The sequence below is a fragment of the Anoplolepis gracilipes genome, chromosome 11 (genome assembly GCF_047496725.1).
Source record: "Anoplolepis gracilipes chromosome 11, ASM4749672v1, whole genome shotgun sequence".
NCBI classification, from domain to species: domain Eukaryota; kingdom Metazoa; phylum Arthropoda; class Insecta; order Hymenoptera; family Formicidae; genus Anoplolepis; species Anoplolepis gracilipes.
Genome location: NC_132980.1, coordinates 10,958,163 through 10,984,282, shown reverse-complemented (window position 1 = coordinate 10,984,282; position 26,120 = coordinate 10,958,163). Strand labels below are relative to the sequence as shown.

The 26,120-nt window shown below is 34.3% G+C and overlaps 1 protein-coding gene across 2 annotated transcripts; it reads right to left on the bottom strand.

Annotated features, from left to right (window-relative positions):
- On the bottom strand, nucleotides 1-22,054 carry LOC140670947 (uncharacterized). Of its 2 annotated transcripts, none has more exons than XM_072901863.1 (3): nucleotides 21,001-22,054; nucleotides 5,408-6,966; nucleotides 1-3,881 (listed from the first exon to the last, which is right to left on the bottom strand). In XM_072901863.1, exons 2-3 carry the CDS (start codon nucleotides 6,850-6,852, stop codon nucleotides 3,611-3,613), a joined length of 1,716 nt encoding a protein of 571 aa, XP_072757964.1. In that variant the 5' UTR covers nucleotides 6,853-6,966; nucleotides 21,001-22,054; the 3' UTR covers nucleotides 1-3,610. The 2 variants fall into 2 exon arrangements, with proteins under 2 accessions (XP_072757964.1, XP_072757962.1); XM_072901861.1 differs by having other exon boundaries at nucleotides 1-3,819.
- Nucleotides 22,055-26,120: the final 4,066 nt, after the last annotated feature.

The following is a 26,120-nucleotide window of genomic DNA, read 5'->3' as shown; positions in this document are numbered from 1 at the left end:
TACTGTCAATAAACTGCTGTTTATTTCAAAAGTTGACTTACATAAGATCAATCTTATTTCCGCAGAATGATAATGCCGTTCATTTCAAGTGAATAAAGCGAACGTTCCATTAATCAAAGTAAAATAAAGTCAAAATAAAGTGCGTGTTTTGAGATCTTTCTCTTTCTCGATGCCATACGTCATCGTCCAGTTGACAGGCGCTCATATTGCAATCGTCATCGATTATCTCGACGCATGTCGAGCAACGTGCGACTCGTCACGCATTGATAACACCCGACAATTTGAATACGCGCCCGATAAGTCAACAGACGTCCCAGGATGACACTAACGGCGATCGCGTCGAAATCACGTTTCAAACTGCACGCATTATTGACACCGCGATACAAACTACGATTTCATGCAAGACCGAGGTATACATGGTGTTTCGAAAACTGAAATATGAATTGTCAGTAAATTTCGAGCAGATTCCTTTTACAATTCTCTAAATTGACTCAGACGTGGTCCACTTCTTGCAATCTCTTCAGCTCTTAGTCTTCAGCAATGCCTGCTGACGCAACACTAAAATAAAGAAGGAAGATTAGCATTGGATATTATTTTTCTATCACTGTGCGAAATTGCTCAATCGTTTCTCAATTTTTAATGACTTTGGGACATGATTAGAGGTTGTTATAATAATATACGAAATACGAAAGAGATTCTCATACTACGTACAATCATTTATAGGATGCTTGGAGATGTACAAGAAATACGTGTTTATATTCTGCTTGCGCTCATTTATCATCTTTCATATTTCGGAGACATATGTACAAAGAATTATTACAGCGAGCGAGAGATTTTCGTCGTGTAAAACAACGCATGAGTATTGGTCACGCAAAAAAAAAAAATCAATCTGACTTTTTTAAAGTTTAAAGAACAATTCTTCTTTTTGACATAAGTCAATTAATCCGCTGATTTTATTTCGCTGTTACAGTCGCGCTTGATTATTCTTTTAGTTAACATTAAATTAACGCTGAAAGCGTTCGCCTGTATGAGATTGTATTATCACGATAACATATGTTCAATCTTCATATATATACGGGAGCGAAAAAGTACAAATAAGGAACCGTATTTATAATTAAATTACAGGAATAAAATGTCGATTGAAAGGCACGATTTCATCTACTTTTCGCCCCGAAAATGTGGCGTACGCGTTCGCTTCGCAAAAAAATATGATATGATTTTATTTTCGCGTGTAGGTCAATCGCATCTCATGCGCGCACCGATTCTTTTACAACTCTTATTGACTCTTATCTTAACAATGGTCCCCTTTATAACGATACATGTCTCATGGTGCAACGTGAATCGCCTTCTTGCTTTTACGAGCAACGCTTTACGCGTCGAGTCGTAAAACGCGATCGATTCTCATCGCGCAGAAAGCGATCGAGGTTTACCATAAAAAAAAAAAAAAAAAAAAAAAAAAAGAAAAGGAAGCAGCTTTCCGAAATCGCGAAGCGATCGATAAAAAGATTGATATACAACCATATATCGAAATATTTCGTTAGAAAATAAACAATTCACGAATCTTTCTAACAAAACAAATATCAAAATGCAGTCTCTATATAAAAGATAAACAATGCCGCAAAATAAAATTTTGTAATAACTTATACATAATTATATACGTAATCAGCGGCCATTGTACTATTTTTTTTTTTTTTTTTTTTTTTTTTTCTTTTTTTGTTACCGTGTCCTATATTTCTCTTCTTATTTCTTTCACGCTTATCATCACACGCATACAATTTATTTTTTATTCTACGCGTACGATAATACAATTCGGACATAATTTCCGGTTTCTATCTACGAAAAAACGGATCGCATCGCGATTGCAGAAAACTCATTAACAGTAGTCTTAATTAATACGAGTGTTTACACTTCACAGCGTTTCAGTCGTCGGAACGGTATGACGATACACTTCTCAACAACCATTCTCAAAAGAATATTCTTCAATAATTATGTTAAAAAAAAAGAAAAAAAGTATATATATATATATTATACATTAATATAATATATCGAAGAAGAATCTCAACAAATCGATATATTTTATCGTATACTTACATTTACTGTAACGTAATATATATAATAGAACGTATTTTTTTTCTATATATCTCTCACATTTCTTTAGTATACATTTTTTATACTCCTTAATTAAAGAGAGCATAATTTTTCTAGTCCACGTCCTTTGATTTTATTATCAAATCTAAAGTCGCACGCAATCGTACGTGTACCTTCACCGATCCGTTACAGCTGTTCGCTATGACTATCGATCGAATCTTCACAGATACTTCGTATTACATATATATTGAGCATATATAGGAAGGAGACTTAGAGGAGGCGTTTATTTACACAAAAGGAATAAAAATACTGTGCAGTTTTTTCGCAAATGTAATCGGCTCGTTGCGTGGAGCGAATATATTTGCTCGATACAAATCGAGCCGAAATTACATTCGGCCTGCAGATCACCTTGCTGATTTAACGGGATATCCGAAAACTACCGTACTGATGAAACTCAAGCATAAAATCTAATCTTCTGCGCTTATAATTTACCGGAATATGTATTTATTCTTGACAATTTTTCAATAGCGATTCGTTAACTTCCACAAAAAGCCGTAGTTTCTTTTTCAAAAGAAATGGTAGTCTATTTCTCAGTCAACGTAACGAGTTCCGAATCAATTCGAGTGAACGATCGTTGCTCCAATCTCTGGGAAAAAAAAGCACGGTTACAACCCACTTTGGGGCTCACGATTAGTAATCAAATTATTTGAATTAACCCTAATTTTACGTAAATAATCTACTTTTAATTCCGCGTAACTAAAAATTGCAATTTTTACTTTGGAAGAAATTTTGACCATTTTTTTTAGTTAAGCAATTTAACATTTTGATTAGTGCCCTTTAAGTAAAAATTATCTTTGCGTAATTGTGGATATCGACGGAACTAATTGAGAGAATTGGCTGGTATAACTTAAAAATCTTTGAAATAAATAGAATAGCTAATTGCAAAAATTAGTTATGAGCGATCCAAATAAATTGATTAGTAATCGTCGGTTAGCCCCCAAAGTGGGTCGTAACCGTGTTTCCTCCCCCCCCCCCCCCCAGAGATCTCAACATCATCTTCTACATCTTTAATAAAGGCTCGCGCATCTTGTCGCTTCGAATATAAGACACGCAGCCTTGGCGTTATCAAGAGAGATCCTTCACACATATATGAACGATCGAGACGCGATATTACATGCTGTCGCTAGAAAGGCGTCCACTTTAACGATTACACCGATCTCGATTATCTCCTCGATTAAATCTCCGCGATCAAGCCTCGCCGGTAATTACCTCCCGCTCTGATTAATTTCCTCGGCTCGTTCCGCGTAGCACGAGCCAGACCTCCCTTTCGTGGAGACCGATCAAAACTTCACAGGAAAGTGAAAGAAAAAAGGGAAGGCGAGATCGATCTCCGAGCGCTATCTCGAACCGAAGAAGCCGAGTGTCTTCAGCGTATCGGTGACCCTGGCGATTAGTTTATCTTTGTAACGCCATATCGTCGTGTCAATCACGCTATTCTCCCGGTACTCCACGCAGGTTTTCTTCAACGATCGTACGCAATCGGCCCGGTAGTGCTGCAGCTGCGCATCCTCGGTCTCGATGGGGTAGCTGGTGCAACCGGCGCCGAGACACGCCAGCGGGAAGTGGTTGTGCAACGTGACCACCCTTTCCGGATTGTGAAAGCACTTGATGTACTGGTTCGGCTTGGTGAAGTTCTTGGAGCGGTACACGTGCTGCAGCATATGCATGTACCTACGAGGAGGATTCTCGTATCATACGCGGTTCTCGCGGACTCCGATATTGCTTGGGAAAGACTAATGGAAAAACGTATGAGATCGATTACAGAAAGAGAAAGAACGATCTAAAGAAACTAATTTTCTCCCGTACCGAACTTCTGATAACAGTAATCTTACAAGTTGAAAAGTTCTTTCGACACTTTTACTTATAATGATTTCTTGGAAAATATTAGTAGAAAACAGAGCGGGATTAATTATAGAAAGAGAAGAAGATTTCACTCCTACATGTAAAAAAGTTGATTTTCTCGAAGGAATGTTGACGACCTCAATTTTTTCATTATCTAGTTAATTGTTTCAGTGACTTTAACGTTATTATAAAAATTTAAAAGCGTATAACTTTCCTCAAAATAAATTCAACATCAACTGCAAAAAACAAATGGAAAGAACAATAAATAGAAAAAGTGATATGAAAATTGACGTACTATTTTATACGTTATGGAGATTTCTAGCTGAAACTTTAAACATATTTATTACATATTTACTCAAGACTATTTCTGATGATATCATATTACAGTTTTGCAATAATATTGCATAATACCGTTTTTTTTTTTTTTTTAATCAAGCGAAAAAATTGAGATTTATATAGGATAATGATTCTCCCAAAGCCAATATTCACATACACAACACACATTAAAAGCTACATAAATATAATAAATATATAAAAAATACTGTTGCAATAAATTATTAAATTATACAAATTTATCAAGTTTAAAATAAAATAACCTTTTTTCTCTGATTGCACGTATAAAAAAAATATTTTTTCATCTTCTAAAAACTGAAATATGTGATACATCTAAAAAAACAAATATAAGCAAATCAAACAATAATATTTATTTTTTTCTTTTTTTAATAGACATTTTTCTACACAAAATATTAAAAGCTATTGAATTGATCAATCTTCATATATTGTAAAACGTAAGATAAAACATTCTAATTAAATTTTTTAATTGCATCGTACAAAAATAATAAAAATATACAAATAAAAATTTTAGTAAATTATGTCAAATAATTAATAAATATATAATTAATATGTAAAATATGGAAAAAACTCATCACTACTTGGATAATGTAATTTGTCAAAAAGTCACTAAAAAACTTTCGAATTTCAAAAATTTGATACTTGATAAGCATATATTATTAATAAATAATGAATATAAATTATAGACATGAGAGATATTACGAATAATTAATTGAGCTGCGTTCGATTTAGTTCTGACGAAATGCAGTACTTTAAAGAAGAGAAGTAGAAACATGTCAATTCTTTAGAGACTTGTCCGGTTAAAAAAAAAAATACTTTCGCCTTTTCTAACAAAATAACAATGTGTCTATCAAGAAATTATTGTATGTTTTTTTTTTTTTCGAGAGAGAGACAAATTCTTATTCGATATCTTTTGTAAACTTTCTCTATTCTTTCTTTCGCATAAATCTTTGTGTTAATCTGCCGAAAGAAGAGAACCGTGACACCAATAACCGACGTGCAAACCGTTCCCTTCACGGGCGGCGGAACCGCGTGCGCGGCGTGAAAGTAGAAACCTTATACTCACTTGGGTATGTCCTTGAAGTAACCGTGAGAGTGCAGTAGGTCGTCGAGGAAGTAGACGTTCCTCACGTTGTACGAGGCGCGGGTCTCGTTCCGTATCTGCAGGGCCTTGGGCAGCACCCGGTGCATCAGTTCCTGCCAGGTCGCGTCCTTGACGGGCATGATGACCTCGTCGACGTCCAGCAGCGCGATGTACTCGTATTCGTACATGTGCTTGTAGAGACAGTCGTTGTACGGTATCAGCTCGTTCTGTCGCTTGTGATTGGTCTTCTTCGTAAGGTACATGTGTTGAAAAGCGGGCACATTCGGCTGGCCACCCGGCAAGGTCAACGGGGTCACGTGCACCATACCGAGCCGCTGATAGTGCTGCAGCACCTTGGTCACGTTCGGATGCACTTGCAGCTCGTAGAAGTAGATTTTGTCAGCGCCCAGCAGACTAATGAGCTCGATCCACTCGACCAGTCGTACAGATAGGTCCTCGTGCAAAAAGTCCAAACCCTTCACGCACACGGCAAAATCTTTCTTACGCTCGGGCTTGTTGTAGATCACTCGGAGATGATTGGTGGCCGTATCACAACGCTTCTCGACCACAGAGACGGACGACGGCGGTTTGCCGGATGCCTGCGGCGGCACTCTGCATGCTATCACATACGGTTGATAGATGCCCTGTTTGTAATTGCCCCACTTGGGATACCAGATATACTTGTATTCAAGAGTCTCGACGATCCTAGGCTCGCTCTCGCCTTCGTACCACAGCTGGCAATACGTCTTGATGGTTGGCTCGATACGGTCAATCATGCCGACAATTCTCACCGCTGGCCCGATCTTGGACAACCGTCGATTATCGTAGAACGCGCCGAAGAACTGGAACGTGCCGTTATTGGTTCGCAGCGTCTGCCAGTAGAAATTGTTGAACTCGAGATCGTAGATCTGCGGATATCGCGCGCAGCTGTCGTTGGCCCGCTTCGTTAGTTTGCTGTTCTTGAGCCAGTCGCTCAGCGGCAAGCTGGGTACCTTTTCAGCGATCTCCTCGATCAGCTGCTGCTCGGACTTGACAGGTCGTTTGTCCAGCAACGGTTCCAGCTCGAACGGGCTTCTCGTTGACGATTCCAGACGGTTTTTCAAGGTCGTCAGAGTGGTCAACAAGGCACCGCCCGAATTGGAGGGATCCCCGCCCAGGGACGACCTCTGCAAAAGGTATCGGGACAAACCCAGGTTCGCCGAGATGATTCCACCCGCGCCACGTTCGCCGCCGGTGCCATCGACCTCCGCCAGGTTACCGCCGACGCTCTCCTCGGCCGTGGGACCACCATCTTGGCGCATCGCCCTGTTCTCCAGGTGGCGGAACTGCACCGCCGCGATCATCAACAGGCCCCAGGCGAACACGAGGACGAAGGCGCGCCTCGCGCATCTCGAAGAACCACCACCGCAGCTCTGCATCGTCGTCATCCTGCTGATTCTCCCGGGAACTTACCTATCTATATGATACCGGACTCTTGAAACCCCGTCCCCCGTCCCCCGCCCCTTCGCTTAACCGCGTTCTTCTCAATCCGATGGCCAAATCTGCAACAAGTGATTTGAAGTGTAAAAGAATTGATTATCGTTTTTATAGATTTTGATTTTATACTTCATACGAAGACGTAATCTATTTGCATTAGTGAAATATTTATTCCACCTCTAGCTTGTAAATATCGATAAAAATTTAATGTAAGCTATTTCAATGCCCCTCGAAACTTTAATGAAAGTTTGGATTCGCGTGCTCTAATATTTCATCATAAAAAGAAAAATTATATATCATTTTAAATTTAATAAACTTTTTAGACATATATATATAGATCAATTAAAAAATCTATGTGAAATTTGTTCCTACTGATATTAAATCATCGCGACGATTTTTCGATACGCAATATCAGAGGATCATTATTTTCGAAGAAGAGTACTAGAGCGGCTGAGAGATTTGCTCACAGGTTTATCTAGGAAAATAATCCATGATATAATTGCCGACGGAATTTGGGGCAGGAGACGAGATAACGTCCTTAACTGTATAAGGACACCCGTCACCGGTAGCCAGTACCCGACTATCATCAGCGAAGCGAGAGAGACCCTGTCGGGCGAAACTCCGTTGGGGCCGGATCGGCCAAGCATCGAGAAAACGAAAGAGAAGGAGAGAGAGAGAGAAAGAGAGAAAGCGATACCAGTTCGGAGATACGTGGAACCGGTTATGCTGATGGCAAACTGTTTTTCATCTTTTGCACCTCGCTCCATCTAACCTCCTCCCTTCCTGATCACCTCGAGAGGCCTCCTGCCCTCCTCCTTCCTCCCTACCCTCGACCTAAGCGATGATGGCGACTTTCAGGATCAGGCACGACCGCGACCTAAGATTTTCCATAAAGACTTTGCCACACACGTTTTATTAACATTCGTCGGATTTCTGAGAGAATTGTATTTTTCATAGAATGAAAATTGTTTTGTTTTATTGCGTGTTTTATATGTTAATTTAAATTCTCAATAAACTGCAGAAATTTATTGAAAGAAAGATTAAATTTACCAAAACTAAATTTTCTCTTTCAATGCAACACAGAAAAAATTTTACAATACAAATTACATGAAAAATACATTTTATGTAAAACAATATTAGAATATTTATTACTACTATAAAATTTTTAATTTGAATTTGAATATGTTTTGTATTAAAATAATATGTATTTAGGCGCATATCCGACACTTTATTACTAAAGACTATCAATTATTAAAAAGAGAGAGTTTATATCTATAACAGAGATCTTACGACATATATTTAATTAAAGCATACGGGAACATCATTATTAATCCTTTCGAATTTTCGTAACTTCAGAATATACATATATATTGTTAGAGACGAATGGGAGAAGGAATGGGAGAAGATACGTTCTTCAAGATAATGTAACCTCGCGATGAGGTTCCATTATTTTCCATTCAGTCGCACAATATCTTGATACTATCGTAAGCGTAATTGCTGGGGGCGATTAAATTCCAAAAATATCTAATCCCCACAGATTTGTGTCACTTTCTTGCGCGATTCTCGCACGACCTGGTCTCCGGTACCAACTAAGCGATTGAGAGGATCGCTAATTAGTGTGGATCTGTTTAATCCACATGCACCATGTAATCCGATAATCTGTAGCCGCAATTGCACTGTAAAAGTGCGGCGCGCAATGCCGTCTCGTTTAATTCAGAGCCCGTTCTTATCGTTCCGTTAATTAGCAATCTCGGCGCAACGGGTCGACCGAAACGCAAATTGCGCGGAAAGAACGCGTTAATATCTCTCGCGATACAACCCTTTCATTTACCTGTGAATCTGTGTGTTTATTTAAGGGAAAATTTTTAAATCTTTCTTTCTTTCTTTTTTCCGTGAGATTGTTCTCCTGCGGACGCCTTTGAATTTTCTCAGGAATTTTTAAATGAATCAAAAATTTGTAAGATAAAACCCTCTTATTAATTTTAATTTAATTTCATACCTCAAATTTTATCTGCCTTTTTTGTTGCCAAATTAAAATAAAAAATATTAAATATATGTATATTAAACAACAAATATGCGTTTGCGTATATTTTTCTATTTATCACATAAATATTCCTTATTGTATTTATTGATACATTTAGTATTAATATTGATTTTAATTTTAATTTTAATTTTAAGTTTAATTTAAATTTAATTGTAATTTCTGATTTTAATTTGGATTTTAATTCTAACTTAAAATTCTAACTAAAAATATATATATAAATATAAACATACATAAACTATATAATCTATAATTCCTTGAAATAAAACCTGTCAATCTATTTTAATATATTATATTTATTATATATAATGGGATATATTTTTGGATTATATTTGATAGAATTAGTAAGCGTACTCATATGGTTTATAGAATTCAAGATATGAAATGGTTATATGTAAATATGTAAAACATGTAAGTAGGAAGCCATCTTAAGCCGAAAAGCAAGGATTAAGAATAAATAAAATAATAAATAATATTAACATTAAAATTGCATTATTTTCAAATTAGAAAAATGTTTATTGCTCAAAATAATGAGTTGATGTTAGATAGTTAATATTAGAACGTCTGAAGATGATCTGCCACAAACTCGGCGGAGATTAGACACGCACTTTGAACGGACATTTATTTAGAATCGATGTTGAAATTTACAAGTATGTGATGTCAATATTATGAGAGACACGACGTTAACGAGATTGAGAGAAAGCAGGTTAATAACAAAAATGTAACCATGCAAGGTACGAGTCACTTCTTCCTGGTTCTCTATTTTAAGAAAAAGACGAAATGTCGCTTAGTAGCAGCCAATTCTGATCGAATAAAAATTATTTTACATTAATATCAATTCTTTCTTTCAATCTCAATGATATCCTCTTAGCAAGAATCTTATCTTTTTAAGAAAAGAAATAAAATAAAAAATAACATTTTTCGAGATAAAAAATCAAGGATATTAATCAAATGTTAATTGCCATAATCGATTATTTGTTAAATTAAATATCGAACCTGAAATCTTGTTGAATTAAATGTTCTACATGTTTGTGTGACATTTAGGTTAATTAAACTTTTATAAAATTAAAAAAAGAAATAGTATTTTAATGATTACTATAAGATCTGATTACTTTTATTGTTATCGCTTAAACAGTCGAGTAACAATTGAGAGAAGAATGTAAAGTATTGAAGCTTAGAGATTTATATTCTTACCACGCGTTCTCCGTGCTAGACGTGAGACCTTGTTACCAAGCGTCAAACATGAAAGTGTCGTATGTAAACATGAAATCAGACTTAATAAACGCGATAGTGTCTCGTCAGATATGTATATAGTAAAACAACATTGCAACAAAAACGCTTTCCTTTAAGAAGACAGATTCTCTCTCTTACTCTCTCTTTATCGTTTTCTCTTTCTCTCTTTCTCTTTCATTTTTAATTAATTATATATATTTTAATTAATTAATTACATATATATTTTTAAGTAAAACCATTTCTTATGAAAAAAATAATAACGTTAAAAAAATATATAGATCAAGAATATAATTATAATTTTTATTGTCTCTACATACATATAAGTTTTTAAATTTGATAATTCTCTTAAAAACCTCATTAAATAAAGGAGATTGACCTAATAATCCATTGAATATTGATTAAAATAATCATTTAAGTATTGAAAATAAAAATACAGTTATGTTTTCATTTTTTTTTTTTTTTTGAATAATATTCGTCACATTACAAAGTATAAAATATATTTATATAAAAAAATATAAATTTGTAAAAATATACAAATTTTATAAAGTTTATATAAAAAAATAAAAAAGTTATTTACTTCAAGGAAATCACATTGAGCCACAATGACGTGACACACTTACGCCAACAATAAATGCGAAAAATAAATATACTATTCTTGTCAATCAGTTACATGACAAACGTGCGATAATGCGTGCTATATCCGCTAACTCAAGATTATCAATACAAGATTTCTATTGGAAAATTAATTTGTTCGTATTTAATTGCGCATTGATATAATCGCGACGCGTCGCCGAATACATATGCATCTTTGTCGCGATCGTAATTGCATGCCAAGGTTCTCAATTGAATGACACATACTCGCCAATCTCTTGCCTTTCTTGCAAAAAAAAAAAAAAAAAAAAAAAAAAAAAAAAAAAAACCAACAGCTGTGCTTATTCCGCACATGTAAGCGCCTTTGCACAATAAAATCTCTCGCACGTCGATACACCTCTATCCGCTTACGTCAATTGACGATAAATTATTCGTCAATGTTGCGAGATACGGCAGCTGAGTCACAGCTGATGATGATAATGCCAGCCGGATTCAGCGGCAGAGAGAGAGAGAGAGAGAGAGAGAGAAAAAAATTGATCCTCAATGTTCGATTCATTTAGATTTTAATTACTCTCTCGAAATTCTCGCGAAACCTTTGCGATATTCCGGATGTAAAGAGAATGTCTCAAGACCGACATAAATTATCTGACATTAAACGCTGCATTTGATCGAAACTAATCTGAGCTCGATTCGCTTGATTAAGTAGCACATTATAAGTCAATAAAAATATAGTTTATACGATGCTTGTTACGTAAGTTTATTTATCTCTCTTCTTATCGTGATTTTTAATTTGTTTCTGTATTTTTCATCGAATTTTGCGAATCAGTTTCTCAAACTTTATTTTTCACCGGCTTTAAAAATGAAACGTCATTTGCTTAAAAAAGTTTTACACGATATTATCGAAAGTGTAATACAATCTGACATGAAGCAAGTCTTCTGTAAATATCTGCGGACGTAAATTTTTTTACAGAAAACAGAATGACACCTTTCCTCTATTATTTGCTCGTATCACACATAATAATATGTCGCGCGATAGACGTTAATCTCTCGGTATTAAAGGCTCATCCCGCGGGCGCGAGTTGCATCTGCATTCCGCGTCTTACGTAACGCCACTGCCCCTTCGTAATTTCTTCTTTCGTCGCGAGCCGCGTCATAGAGAAAGACGTTATTCAACAACAAGAGGCGTTAAAGAAGCTTAGCGAGCGCGGGCAAGAGAGAGAGAGAGAGAGAGAGAGAGAGAGAGAGAGATCTCGTCGGTATATTATTTAAATTGACAGTAACTGCGGCCGATGATGCGGATGATGATGTGGGGTTTTAGAATTTCACGACGTATGTATCGAGGCGATTCGATAATAGCTCCTACGACATACTTTCGACCAGCTCGTACACTTCGATACTCACTTATTGTTAGGCGGATGAAAGTGATCTAAAGTAGTATTACAAGCGTTCACGATTATTTATACCGCGAGAATAAAAAATTTCTTACAAATTGTAATTTACATATCTTTATCGGCAACGAAAATAGAAATTTCCAGCAAACACAGGTCTTTTATGAATAATTTAAAATGACATGAAAATTTAAAAAATCATGTGATTATAATTCAACGAAGGTAATCTAAATTTTATATTTATACGAATGTAAACATTTAATAGAACCTTGTATTTCGATTTTAATTTAAATCGAGATTTGTCGATCCAGTATGTCAAATTAAAAAAAATGGAAAAAATTTTTGTACTATATTATATATATCAATAAAAAAATACATATATAATCATAGTAAAAAAGAAAATATAGTACATATTTTTTAATTTGTGTGTAAAAAAACACACAAGAGACTCTCTTCCGTTTCGTAACGTTACAGTAATCTCACTCGCGAATATCGTCTGCATTTTTTGATGTCGCGTTATTTTACGCATCGAGAGCCGCCCATTATTTTGTACTCACACCGTATATATAGCGTGAGGGAGTTGAACTCATCGAAATTAGACCGGTTCCAATGCTTGCACGAGAGAAAGACAGAAGGAATAACGATGCAGGCCGGCGAGGATCCAGCGATTTTGTGGAAAGTCGAGTAGAGAGAGCGAGTGATGCTGAAGCCGCTGTTACTGCCGCTTCGTACACGCTCGCCTGCTCCAATTACGATTTCTCGCTTACGCGTGCTAATTAACCCTAATTGTACGATGAGAACAAGGGGGAAGGGGAGATAAAAGAGGAGGGGTACAGAGATCAGAGAGGCGCGGGCGATTTCACCAGTCTCATCTCCGTCGCGCCGATCCTTGCGATTCGAGAGCGAGATATATATATATATATATATATATATATATATATATATATATATATATATATATATATATATATATACTGGGTGTCCGGTAATTACCGTCCCACCTCTCTAAGGCTGATAGAGCAGGTCAAACTGAACGCTGAGAGTTTTTAATTAATATTTTAATAATTATTGCGCAAATCGCAAAATGGTAGAGGACTTTTATGTTGAGTTTGACCTGCTCTATGTGCTCTAGAGAGATTGGACGGTAATTACCGGACACCCTGTATATAGGTATAGCAACTTTGTCTGTGGTATGCAACGAGATACCGCGACCTGCAATTCACGCGTATGCGTGCGTATCGCGCGTAAAGCGTCAACTCTCGAGCTGGCTGGGTGTTGTCAGCTTGGTTTTACACATGCGACGCATTATGGCGTATAATGTGGGCTTGGTGTATCAGATGCGAGACAGATAACTAAATGCAACGATTAATTCTCAAACGCGACTCATCGTCAACGTAATTGTCATGAGCGTCTTGGCATAGCGTAAACATTGGCTCGGTGTTGTTATGACCGATAATGATTCCTTCGGAGCTGCTGTAATGATAGAATCGAATGATTGATAGCATCTGAAGATAGTAAACGAGAATAATTCGTGCGAACACGAGCGGGATTTTTTTCTCAAACATTATTATGTAAATGAAACTGACATGAGCGTGTGGAACACAATTGCTCACAAATATAAACATGCACGGGGAGGTTTTGCTTACTGCAATTTGCGAATTGTACGCCTAAAAATAAGGTATAAGTATGTAATACTTATACCTTACAAGGAGATAATAGCTAGACATTTTCTGAGAACGTGTAGCAGAATTATGAAATATTCATCCATTTAAAAAAAAATGTTACTGCTCGCATATCAGTATAAACATCAAGAAGAATCAAATAAAAAACCTCAGGAGGATAATATAATGATTCCTCATGGGTTTTCTTTTATCAAATCAGTATTTTAAGAAAATTATGAAATTAAAATTGTAAAAATTTATTTTAATAATGTTCTGTCTAATTATGTACTGTGGAACAGAAAGATTTTTTTATTTTTAAAATTATATATGTATAACTAAAAGTTTTAATTCTCAAAAAAATTTGTTATAAAAAATTAATAAAAATTTTGTGATAAAATTTTGAGACTATAAGATTGTAATTAATTATTTATTGAGTAATTATGTTGAATATTCTAATGGTTAATTTTAACATTGAGTTGCGTATTCGATAATCCATATGTGAATTTTAAAGACCTGAACAGCTATATTTTTTTTAATTGGTAATAACTTTACAAGAGAAAATTTAATATGACTCGAGAAAATATCTTGGATTAAATCAATTTAAGATTTCAACTTCTGATCGCGAGTAAATTAAATAACAGAACAATGGAAGAATATGTATGCCACCAAATTAGCTTCATATCTTTTGAGGAATCTTTTTGTACTTCTCATTTTATTCTGAAATTTGTCAGTATTAAATATTCTATTGTTATTTCAAGATTACTGTGTCACACAACGTAATAAAAAATTTCGACCATTTAATATAATATAATATTATATCCGCAATTCACGATTTAAAATATTATTCTCATTTGAGTTCTTTCACTAAACTTTTGCGATTTATTTTATTCACATGGGATAATCATATATGTCGTATACAATCACCTCTAAATCATCTAGACAGCGAGGGTGGTCTCTCTCTTGAGAAGACATTTCCTCTATGGTGAATGGCATCGTGCGGAAATTGAAGCAGTAACACCGTAAAAGCTCGAGCCAGGGCTAATTCCCATGCAAATTTATGTATCACTTATGCCGCATACAGTTACAGTGCACGTGAAGTTTACGCGTGAGTGAAAAGTAAAGTTGTTCGGACCGAACGAGTTTTGCAGAATCCGCTGCAGCAGTAGCCGACAACTTATAGGGATGAAATCGCATTCACGAATCTCGATCACGAGCGTTCGATTTTTTTTCTGAATTTTATCGCAATCGTGCGATAATTCAAAGAACTCGGGTTTTATTTTCCCTCTCAATTTATAATAAAAACTCAGAATATCCAGGCTCTAATCGCGATCAATTCGTGTTTTATGCAAATTTCCTAGATTAAACGAATCATATTATTTTTTAATTTTAAAATATTTTTTTTTAGAAAACTAAATTAATAATGTTCTTAAACGGTTAGAGAAAAATACGTAATTATATTTTAATTAATTAAGAAAACGAATCGTTATTTTATTTAAGTGCTACGCTATATTCTTTACTTTATTGTGTGCTTCTCGATATTTTATATATCATATTTTTGTAAAATTTACTATATAATATTTATTATATATTTAATAAACTTAAAAATATATATATATATATATATATATATATATATAATATATGATATAATGTACACACAATAGATCACATGCTTCTTAAAAACGCTCCAATAAGATTATAAGAAGTGTCATTTTTACTTTGAATCGCTCGTTTTCCCTTTTATTTTTTTCTCTTTTTCACAATTACAACGTGTTCACGCATAAGTGTTCAGTTTAGCGAGTCTACTTTTCGCATTATGCCGCGATAATTAGGCCGGGGTTACACGTAAATACTTAACGGCACCGCGATGATTGTCGAAACGGGGCCGTTGTTCCCTCCACCGCAGGAAGCGAATGGCAGTTTTAAATTGTCGGCCGCACGCACGTCATCATCTCGACGGATAACTGCACACACGATCCTTCTCCTCGTGCCGATGTAATCTTTGATTCGACGCATGGGTGCCACTTGAGCTTTTATCCGAACGATCGTCCGCGACGAAAGGCCTCGGATGACAGGAATCGAAGCGATCGCTTCTTTACTACCATCTGACAATGCCACGTGCGTGTTCGAGTTTGAAGTATCTATCGATGTCATATCCTTTCCCGACAAAAGCGCTACTTTCATACGCATGAGAATACTTTTAAATATATATATATATATATCATTTTTTACTTGAACTCTGATCGCCAATTGTGACAAAGTTTAAAAAAAATTGATATCTAAAAATATTTAATATAAAGACTGCGCCCCTCATTAAATCATATCAGTTTTGATAATATTGTTTCAATTTTTTTTTAAGCTAATGACTTTTTTAATGACCAAAAATTGGTCACCAAAAACGATATTTTCGTTGAAAACTAAAGAATATAATAAAGATACGGAATAGTGTATTGTAACAAATTTTATTAAATTATAGAAATTTATAAAGTTGAAAATAAAAGTCGATTTTTTATTTATTATACAAAAAAAATAAACACTTTTAAAATTGAAGTTTTTAATGCAAGACATTTTAGCACGTGGCATTTACAGGATATTTCACTAACTCCATTACATGCCATTTTCTAAAGAATTCTTGATATGACTTTTTTTTTAATTTCATGAAATGAGAAGGTTTTTAATGCTATGTAGTAAACAAAATTTTAAATCCATCATGAGTAGAAAAAGATAAAAAGGCAACTATAAAATTTTAAATAGAATAATAATTAAATTCTTATACGTGCTCAGTTATTTTAAAGATTTTAACTAGTGAAGTAAAATGAAGGAATATTATTGAAAAGATCGTTACATAGATTATGTAATTCGTTTAAAAAAGTAATAGAAAAAAATATTTTCAAATTTTTGTAACTAAATTTAACATAAGCAATAACAAATATGAATTACTTAAGCGAGTCGAATTCGATTTTTATGAATGTATTTTATACGTGTGATCTCATTATCACATAAATCGCATAATTAATCTTTTAATTTTATAATCATGATAAATAAATTAAAATTATTTTAGATTTAATAATGATCATGTAATAGATATTTGTTTAAAAATTTGTTTATTATCAACATTGAATTATATTTTTGTGGGAAGAAAGATTACGCGTGCCAAAGAAAACCAATTAACACATATAATCAAGCGCGTAACGAAATTAAAGTCATAATTTTAATTAAATTTCAGAATAGTATCAATTTGAATTTCTTTTTACGCGTACAATATTCTTTCAATGTTAAAAAAATGATAAATTCCTCGTGTGTGTTAAATTCCTCTTTCAACTGTAGATCGTGCGATAAAACGTTGCTTTACAATCTATAGGTGTAGTAAACTACTTAACGTCAATTACAAGTTGATGATATACAATCAAGGATACCTGGCTAATTTAGCATTAATTTCATACTTATTTTCGAGCAGTTAAACTTTTTCAACTTTTTTTTCTAAAAGTCAATTTACATCGCGCTTCAGAGGCTGTCGTGCTGCTCGAAGATGATGTCCGTGAAGACGCAACGTGCAACGTTAATGACGCGCCTGCTGCGCTACGACCGACTTTATCGGGGATGCCAGGTTGCGATACCTGGATCATACAACCGTTATCGAAGAGAAGAGAATGCGTGGGGAGGGTCCAGCCGGATCACGTACATTGGCTTTTTACATGTCGTACACATCGTTCCCCCACAAGAGACACGATCGGCCAAACAAATACATGTAATCCGTGTCGCGACTTGTCGATCACACGTCAATCTCTCGCCTCTGCACATGCATATGGTCACGAAGATGCGATAATAATAAGCCCCGATAATAATCGCGGCAGGCGTTTTCAATTTTACAGCGAATCTGGTTAGCCTTCATGAATTCAAAAAGATGACAGTAACCTTTCATATTGCATCGTAATAAACACTCGGACTATTAATGAAGTATTTAAAGAAGCTGATTCGCATCTAATAATTCGTGAATGGAAACTCAATTAATTAAAAGCATTCCTTCTAGCTACACGATTGTATTTTCCTTTTTTTCGAAATGTTTTAATGATGTTACTGTAACGGGACTTTGCTATTGATTTTCACAACTAAAAGTAATTGATTAATGATTAACTTGTTTGAGTGACATACTTGAACGTAGAAAGACGATCTATTACATGTCAGTGTTTCAAAAAATAAATATACACAGATATTCGTTGTATCCATTTGACGTGTGTATCGCAGCTTTCTTTGATAATATAAAATGTTTGACATCTTTATTGACATCCACGATTGCCGTTGACAATGAATGATTAAAACATGAAAGTACCTCGTTACATCAACGCTTATATCAAACCATATTATAATTCTCTCGAAAGAGATAAGATCTGTATATCTTGCTATATAAGAGACGAGTTATATTGGTATTGTGTATTATTAATCAGTTACCTTTGTCCCCATCTGACATGAATTATACACATAAAAACGGTAATTTAGCGCGCAAGAATCGTACTTTAAACTGTTGAATTAATTACTCGACTTTCCGTATCTTATTAAAAGTAGCAAGAAAATTTACAAAACGATTATATGAATAATTATATAATTATATAATTATATGACGCGACCCGATCAACGATTTGCTTGGTAAATCTAAAATGAATATTTAAAAAATGATATGATTATAATTTAATAAAGATAATATTTAAATTTTATATATGAATGTAAGAAACATTTAATAGAACCTTGTTTTCGATTTTAATTTTAATCGAGATTTGTTGACCCAGTATATGTCAAATTAAAAAAAAATGAAATAAATTTTTGTACTATATATATATATATATATATCATAAAAATTTTAAAAATGATACAACTATAATTCAACGAAGATAATCTAAATAATCTGTACTATATATTATATTTCTTTTTTTATTATTATATTTCTCTTATAATTGTATAGTAAATATCAGTCTTTCTTGAATATATAAAAAAGAATATAGAACATCGGAAATTCTGCAGTAACCAAAGTTTACGAATATTAAAAAATATATACCTACTATATTTTATTTTTCACTATGATTATATTTTTCTTTGATATATATATATCAAAAAAAATATAATCATAGTGAAAAATAAAATATAGTAGGTATATATTTTTTAATATTCGTAAACTTTGGTTACTGCAGAATTTCCGATGTTCTATATTCTTTTTTATATATTCAAGAAAGACTGATATTTACTATACAATTATAAGAGAAAAAAATTGTTGCTCGTCGAACTAAAAAAAGCTTGAGGTCACATTACATTAGAATCTTGTTGTCGATTACACGCGTGTCGTATAAATGCTAATTTATCCCGTATATATACAATATCTATATATTTCTATATTGTGTGACCTATATATTATTATCGATAACGGAAATTGAATCTCTTGCTCGATTCATGTCAAATGAAATCGGTCGAATTGGGTCGTTAAAACGTACAATCGCGAGCGAGCGACCGCGCATACATTTAACTCTTTCCTCAGGCTTTCACGCACTTTCATAATTTGTAGCATGCGATCCACAAAATCCTATGCACATCGGCTGTAAAGATTCTCGGTTTTACCGCGAGGAAAAAATAAAAAGGAAACGCGAAGATTGATTCGCGCAATTTCTTTTTGAACAATAGGACAGCGAAACAATGGCTTATCGACGACAAAACGTAGACCCAAGAATTATTTATTTCTTTATTGTATTTATACCAGCGATCACGCTTTATCACAGAAATATATACGAGAAATCATATACGCAGAATCCGTCAAGGATAGATCGAGGTCACTTGAGATAGGCTTTAACGGTAATTCCTTCGTTTGGTAGTCACTTGGAAACCATCGGAAAACGATCAATATTTAATTGCATCACGAAAATTTCATCAATTTCGTGGCTATCGATTAGAACGATAAATTCTTAAAATGGATAAAATCGTGCGCTTTTGTAATTCCCGTTTCACCGCCATCAGACTTCTTAGTACACGTTGTTTTTAGTTAATACTTGATCGCAAGTTTCGGACGCTTTTAATCAATGGCGGTAAGCCAAATTCTATTTGTAAGCTAAATAACATATATAATTGCTTGTATATATATTACCCTTACAGCACAAAGTATTATTAAAATATTGCATGAATATTTCAATATTGTGACATGTTACAAATATTGCAGCAATATTGTGCAAATATTATAAATTTGATATTTTATTGGAGATGTTACACGATATTACTTTTATATTATAATACAATCACATATCTTTTGTTAATTTATTTGCTTACTGTTATGTGTTATCTATTCCGTATTAAAGTTCTTTTCATGAGAGTATCTAAAGCTTACGAAAAACACAACTAGTAATATTAAATATATTTTTCTATCAGCTTAATTTCTGAAACAATCCTTCCTACAGGGAATTCATATATTAAACTAATTGTTTAAAAATCGGATAAATAAGGACAAATAAGTATTATGCAAATAAGAAATATTCTGCAATATCTTGTATTCACGTTGCAGAAATATATATGCAATACGATTTGAAATATAGCAGCATCACAGAAATAGTGTACAATATAGTTTAGGAGCGAATATATCTATATTGTGGCAAGCTTTGAAGAATCTTGCACGCAATATTCCAATCCTGCAAAACATTATTCCATCAATATATCGTGCTGTAGAGGTATATACATCTTTTTTGCTGCACTTTCTGCGCTCAATAATTGTTAGAAAATATATCGAAAAATTCATGCGCTCTTTACTCTCTGAATTCTAATCAATCTGAATTATCATAATTTATTAAATACAATTTATACTTTATTTATTAAAAATACTTCGTACTTTGGATATACTTAAATTTTTTTTTTCTTTTTCTCTCTTCCACTTGTGATTAATTTTCTCGAAAATAATCGTAATGGGATCGCGAATTGAAAAACATTTTTTCAACAAATGCAACAAAAGGTAATATTCCCACCGGGTTAAGTTTCAAGCGGTCGGACGCTGCCGTTACATCGAGGGCACTTTGTGTGGTAGCAAAAGAAACTGTGATGGTTATTCGATTCCAACGGTATATCTATTTCAATATCGAATCGAATCGAATCGATCCGGATTTACGGCGCGAGTAAATCCCCAGCCCCTTGCCCTAGTAGAAGCTACTTTTTTCTACTTACGAGAAAAAGACGAAGAGATACGCGGCTGTGATCTTCAGAGCAGCCTGGTGGTTCGCTGAAATCCGTCCGGACGGTATCCCGATGCCCGGCTCGCATCCCGTCGATTATATCCGAAATCAGAGGAGTCCACGTCAACGTCAACGTGCCGGCATTTCTCTCCGATATTGGGATGACGCGTCACGTCATATTGGAACAACGTCCCTCCTCATCTTCGCTCCGACTGATCCTCAGAGGAAGAGCATCGGCGATAGCGTTTTTCTCTCTCACCCGGAGCCGGATATTCCGACGGAAAAGCGACGCGTGGCAAGAGACGAGCCGGACGCGCTTTCTTCTCGGGATCGTGTATATCGTATGTACGCGTAGATGTGTGTGCGTGATACCGGCTGCTGCTGCCGGCGGATGAATGCGACGCGCCTTGAATGGAAAGAACGGAGGTTGGATGCGTGTGTCTACGCGGAAGGGAGAGCTCGATATAGAACTGAATCTAACGATTCCTCGGCGGTCCTTCGCCTGGAGGAGAAGCACGCGTGAATCTTGGATCGGTTTCTTTCGATCGTCAAATTTTATCCTTCGCGAAAGAGATCAAGACACTGATGATAATCCTCAACGAACGAGTTCGGACAATCTTCTCGGATTTATCATCATCTTCCCTCCTCCCCCCGCCCCGGGAAGACGATGACCCTTCCGGTCACTTGATCAAGCTGGAAACGCTAAAAACCCCTCGGTCTTTCCTGCAGCCGGTCGCTGCTCGAAAGGATATGCAAATACCCGGTTTTTAACACGCACCTCCACATCAGCAACCGGCACGTTCTACGAATCCTGATAACGTTCGCCACGGAAATCACGGATAACGATTTTGCCCTTCGGGAGAGCACGTTCGCAAAATCGCCTGACACTGACACGTATATATACATACATACACATATATATATATATATATATATATGTATACACGATGCCGTGAGACGATTTGAGCCACGTTTCGGAACTCGAGTCGTCCGAGACGAAAATACTTCGTCGTGTCGGCGTCTCGCTCTGAACTGCCGCCAGACGCCAGACGAAGTCTTCGGCTAGGGGGCCGTTCGAGAGCCGAGAGGGGAGCGAGAAAGAGAGAGAGAGAGAGAGAGAGAGAAGTGGTCGATTGATCAACTTATATGGCCCCGACGGGAAGGGTGATGCCTCCCGGACCCCAGGGGCATTGGGGAACACATGGGAACAACATGGGATTCATGAGGGAATAGCATCTGCAGATGAAAAACTGAAAGAATGACTTTGTCGTGTAGCGAATAGACAGGGTTACAATGCATTCGCATGTCTCTAGCCCTTTACAAAGCAACTATTCGAGGACGGTAATTAACGCGAAATTATATTAAAACGCGACTTTTAACGATTTTTTTTTTTTTTTTCTGATAACGAGATAAAATATATATAGAAAACTGGAAAATCTCTTTCTCTGATCAAAGTATGATTTTAAAGATGTAATTGACAATATTGCAATTTATAAAAATAAAATCCAAGAGGAATAATAATCATTTTCTGTAGTTTTTTTCAAAATGTTAAATTTAACTTTTTTTATAATTGAAACTTGATATAATTCTAACAATATATTTAATCTCAAGTGACATAAAATTTTTCTAAGGCACATGCTGTAGCGTAAAGTATGTAAAAATAACTTCAAACTTTAAATTTCGTCAAATTGTAATAATTCATTTTGGATTTTTAGAATTTAATATTTAAGAAAACTATGAGGAAAATGATTATTCTCTCAATTGAAGAAAAGTTATTTTTTTAATTATAATGCAGTTATCAAATATAATAAATATATTAAAATAATATTAATATCTTTTATTAATACATGATTTCGTGATAATATTACTCTTTTATAGACAAACGGTACACGAGATGTCTCAGAATTTTATTTTACTTGATTATTTGAAAAATTTAAAGTAAATGTATTTATTTATTTTTATTTGTGTAATTCTCACATTTTATGTTCCACACACATATAGCCATATATTGCGAGATATCGCCACAACTAAACGATGAAAGAAATTCTTTGAGTTGCTATCTACTAGAGCCGGATGCAATAATTAGCCGAAACACGTTCTCAGAACTCTTCTTTCTCACAAACCGTCACAACTTCTTTCTTCGAAAACCGAATTATAACGGCATAATTTTAATTCCAATTAAGAAATATTCTCACTTTAACATATTAATGTCAGTCTGTCATCATAAATATATATTTTACGTAAAAGAATTAGAAAAAGGAAAAAAGGTTAAATAAAAAATAGTCGTACAAAATTATAAAGACAAAGATTACATGTAAAAAGTAACTTAAAAAATAACAGTCTCTCTGATGATTTAGAAAATTAGATTTTAATTCCGTTAACAATAACAACCGAAAGCTTTTTGTTTATATTGAGCGTCTTCTAATCATTCATTGGGAATTTAAGGCGGAATTTCAGCGGCTCGCCGGAATTTTCTCATCAGTATTGCTAAAGCGCCAACAGGAAGTCGGGCTATAATTAACTATCCGATCGCATCGAAAAATTCGCACGTGGCGTAGGCGAAATCAGCTCAAAGACATCTATAGACATCGAGAATATACGGGAAGAATTACGAGTTACAGCGCGAGAGTAAAAGGATATTCCGACACGATCTACACACAACGTATATACAATCCCAAGCTAACTTTCTCAACTGAATTTAAAGGACCTGCCATCATCTTTGTAACAGCCGAACGATCTTGATCGATCAAAAGTATTCGACGCTATTAGATTTCTCAATTTTAGAAATTGTATAATAAAATAAAATATACATTTTGTGTGAAAAGTGAGACCAATTCTTTATTTTCAAAATTATATGTTGGGAATAATTTTTCGAGCGAGACTCTGTTAAAAATTTATTTGAAACTACTTATAAAACTATTTTCAATTTTTTCAGAATTAAAAAAATTACAATTTGTGTTGTATAATGAAGGCCGTTGCAAAATTAGCTCTCCCGGTTTTTTGTTACTTTAAATGAAAAAACTCTAAAATTGATTAAATTCTAGAGTTTTTTGTGGGAGAGGAAGTAGGAATATACTCCAGCCAAAAATTTAATTAAATAATAAAATTTAATTTTAGTCATAATTTGAAAATGTGAGAGCCTAATTTTTTCATAGACCTCTCGAACTGAGATTGAAGGAAAGATGATGAAGCACTCGATCAAGTGATGAAATGAATTTACATACATGTCCAACAGAATTAATCTCGCGATTAATCTCTTCCTGTCGTGGAACTACCTCGTCAATGCAAGATAGTTCGAGATTAGCTATAATCGTCTATCGAAAGTAAATCGATCCTTATATAGCATCCTTAGATGCAGCTTTAATAACAACAAATCTCGAATCTCGAGTATCTTGTAACAAGGATACTTTCACTTGTTGTTCGGGATTTAAAAGAATCCTCTCACAAAAACTCGAATTTAAGATTTTTACCTTTGCAAGGTAACAAAGTGTATCTTGTGATCTAAATAAACGGAACAAGTCACGATTAGTAAATCAAAATGTAAATAAAGGAGGATAAATTTACGTTAACCTATCGATCAGAAAAATGAAAACGTGAAGGATTTGCATTTTATTAATATTTTTATTTTTTCAAGTTTATTCTAAAAATTAGCAACAATTTCTGTTGACAAAGTATTTATGAACCGATTGAGAACAAAAACTTACAAGAACGAAGAATGCCCTTCGATAATTTTCTTGCTAAAATCTTTGACCTGTTTTTCAATTTCGATCGAGCAAATTAGCGATCAGTGTCGAACCAACAAACTCGACGATTTCTTTTTTCAAGCACTCTCGATTGAGTAATAAACGAGTGAGTACACCTAACGGCGAATTGAACGAAAGAGAGCGGACACGCGAAATGTAGGTTACATATGCAGAATGAGAATAAAATGTGACGTAGTCGAAACATGTATGAGACAAAAATCTATCCATTGTGCCAAGATATCGTGGATAAAAAAAGCTATTTGAGAACGCGACATCGCGATTGCTGCAATTTACATGATAATATTTAACAGCTCAACAATATATTAAAAAATAGATTTTTTCAATATAGCTGGAATATTAATTGTATGCATTATCCGCCCACGTTATCCATAGCTATATATGAGCCGATGTCGAAATTAATGATAAATATATGGTATCTAGCATAAACACGAAGCTTATTTTATTTCAATATGGTAAACAGGAAAATATACTGAGGCATAAAATATTATACAAAAAGCTATTAACGTGATATTCTCAGTAAGATGATAAATATATAATTCACAATATATTCATTATTAAATATTATATATAATAAAAATAATTGATTATTATTAATAAAATATTATTTAATAAAATTAATAAAATTAATTATTATTAATAAAAAATATGTATGATAGAAAAATGCATCATTATTATTGCATTTATTTACTTGTCGCATTTAATGGAAGCTACTTATTCTTGTGCATTTGCGTGTCGGATTGCCAATCGCGAGGCCCATCATTGAAGAAAAATGACAGGATATATCCTTAAGTAAGGCCTTCCCAACGAAAGGAACAATAGACTGTCCGCGAGCAAAACTCGCAACTAGGACATGGCTGTCACGATAATCATTACAGACAATAATCGTTTCAAGAGATTTCCTTGATGCACTCGCACCGCCGACTATATTTGCTTTGATACTAATTATCTATGTATATAGGGTGTTTCGCGAAATGCAACAATCTTTTTCTCGATTTTCAGATCGGTCGATATTGTAAATATTTTTTATGTATTGAGTAAATTTATATTATAACTATATTTTTTATTAATTATATATTTATATAAACTATGTAGAAAATTTCACTTGACTGAAACTTGAAAGAAGAATAAAATCAATTATCACAAAAGATAAATTTTGACTTTTTAAATTTCTTAAAAATATTATCATTGAAAAAATTGTTTATATTTTCTTAAATCTATCTATTGATAAATATGTTTTTTTTTGAAAATTTATTTATACGAAACTTTTCATAACACTGTATACTGCTGTAAAATACAAGAAGATTATCGTGTTATCCGTGACAAAACAACAATTGGCACAATAATACAT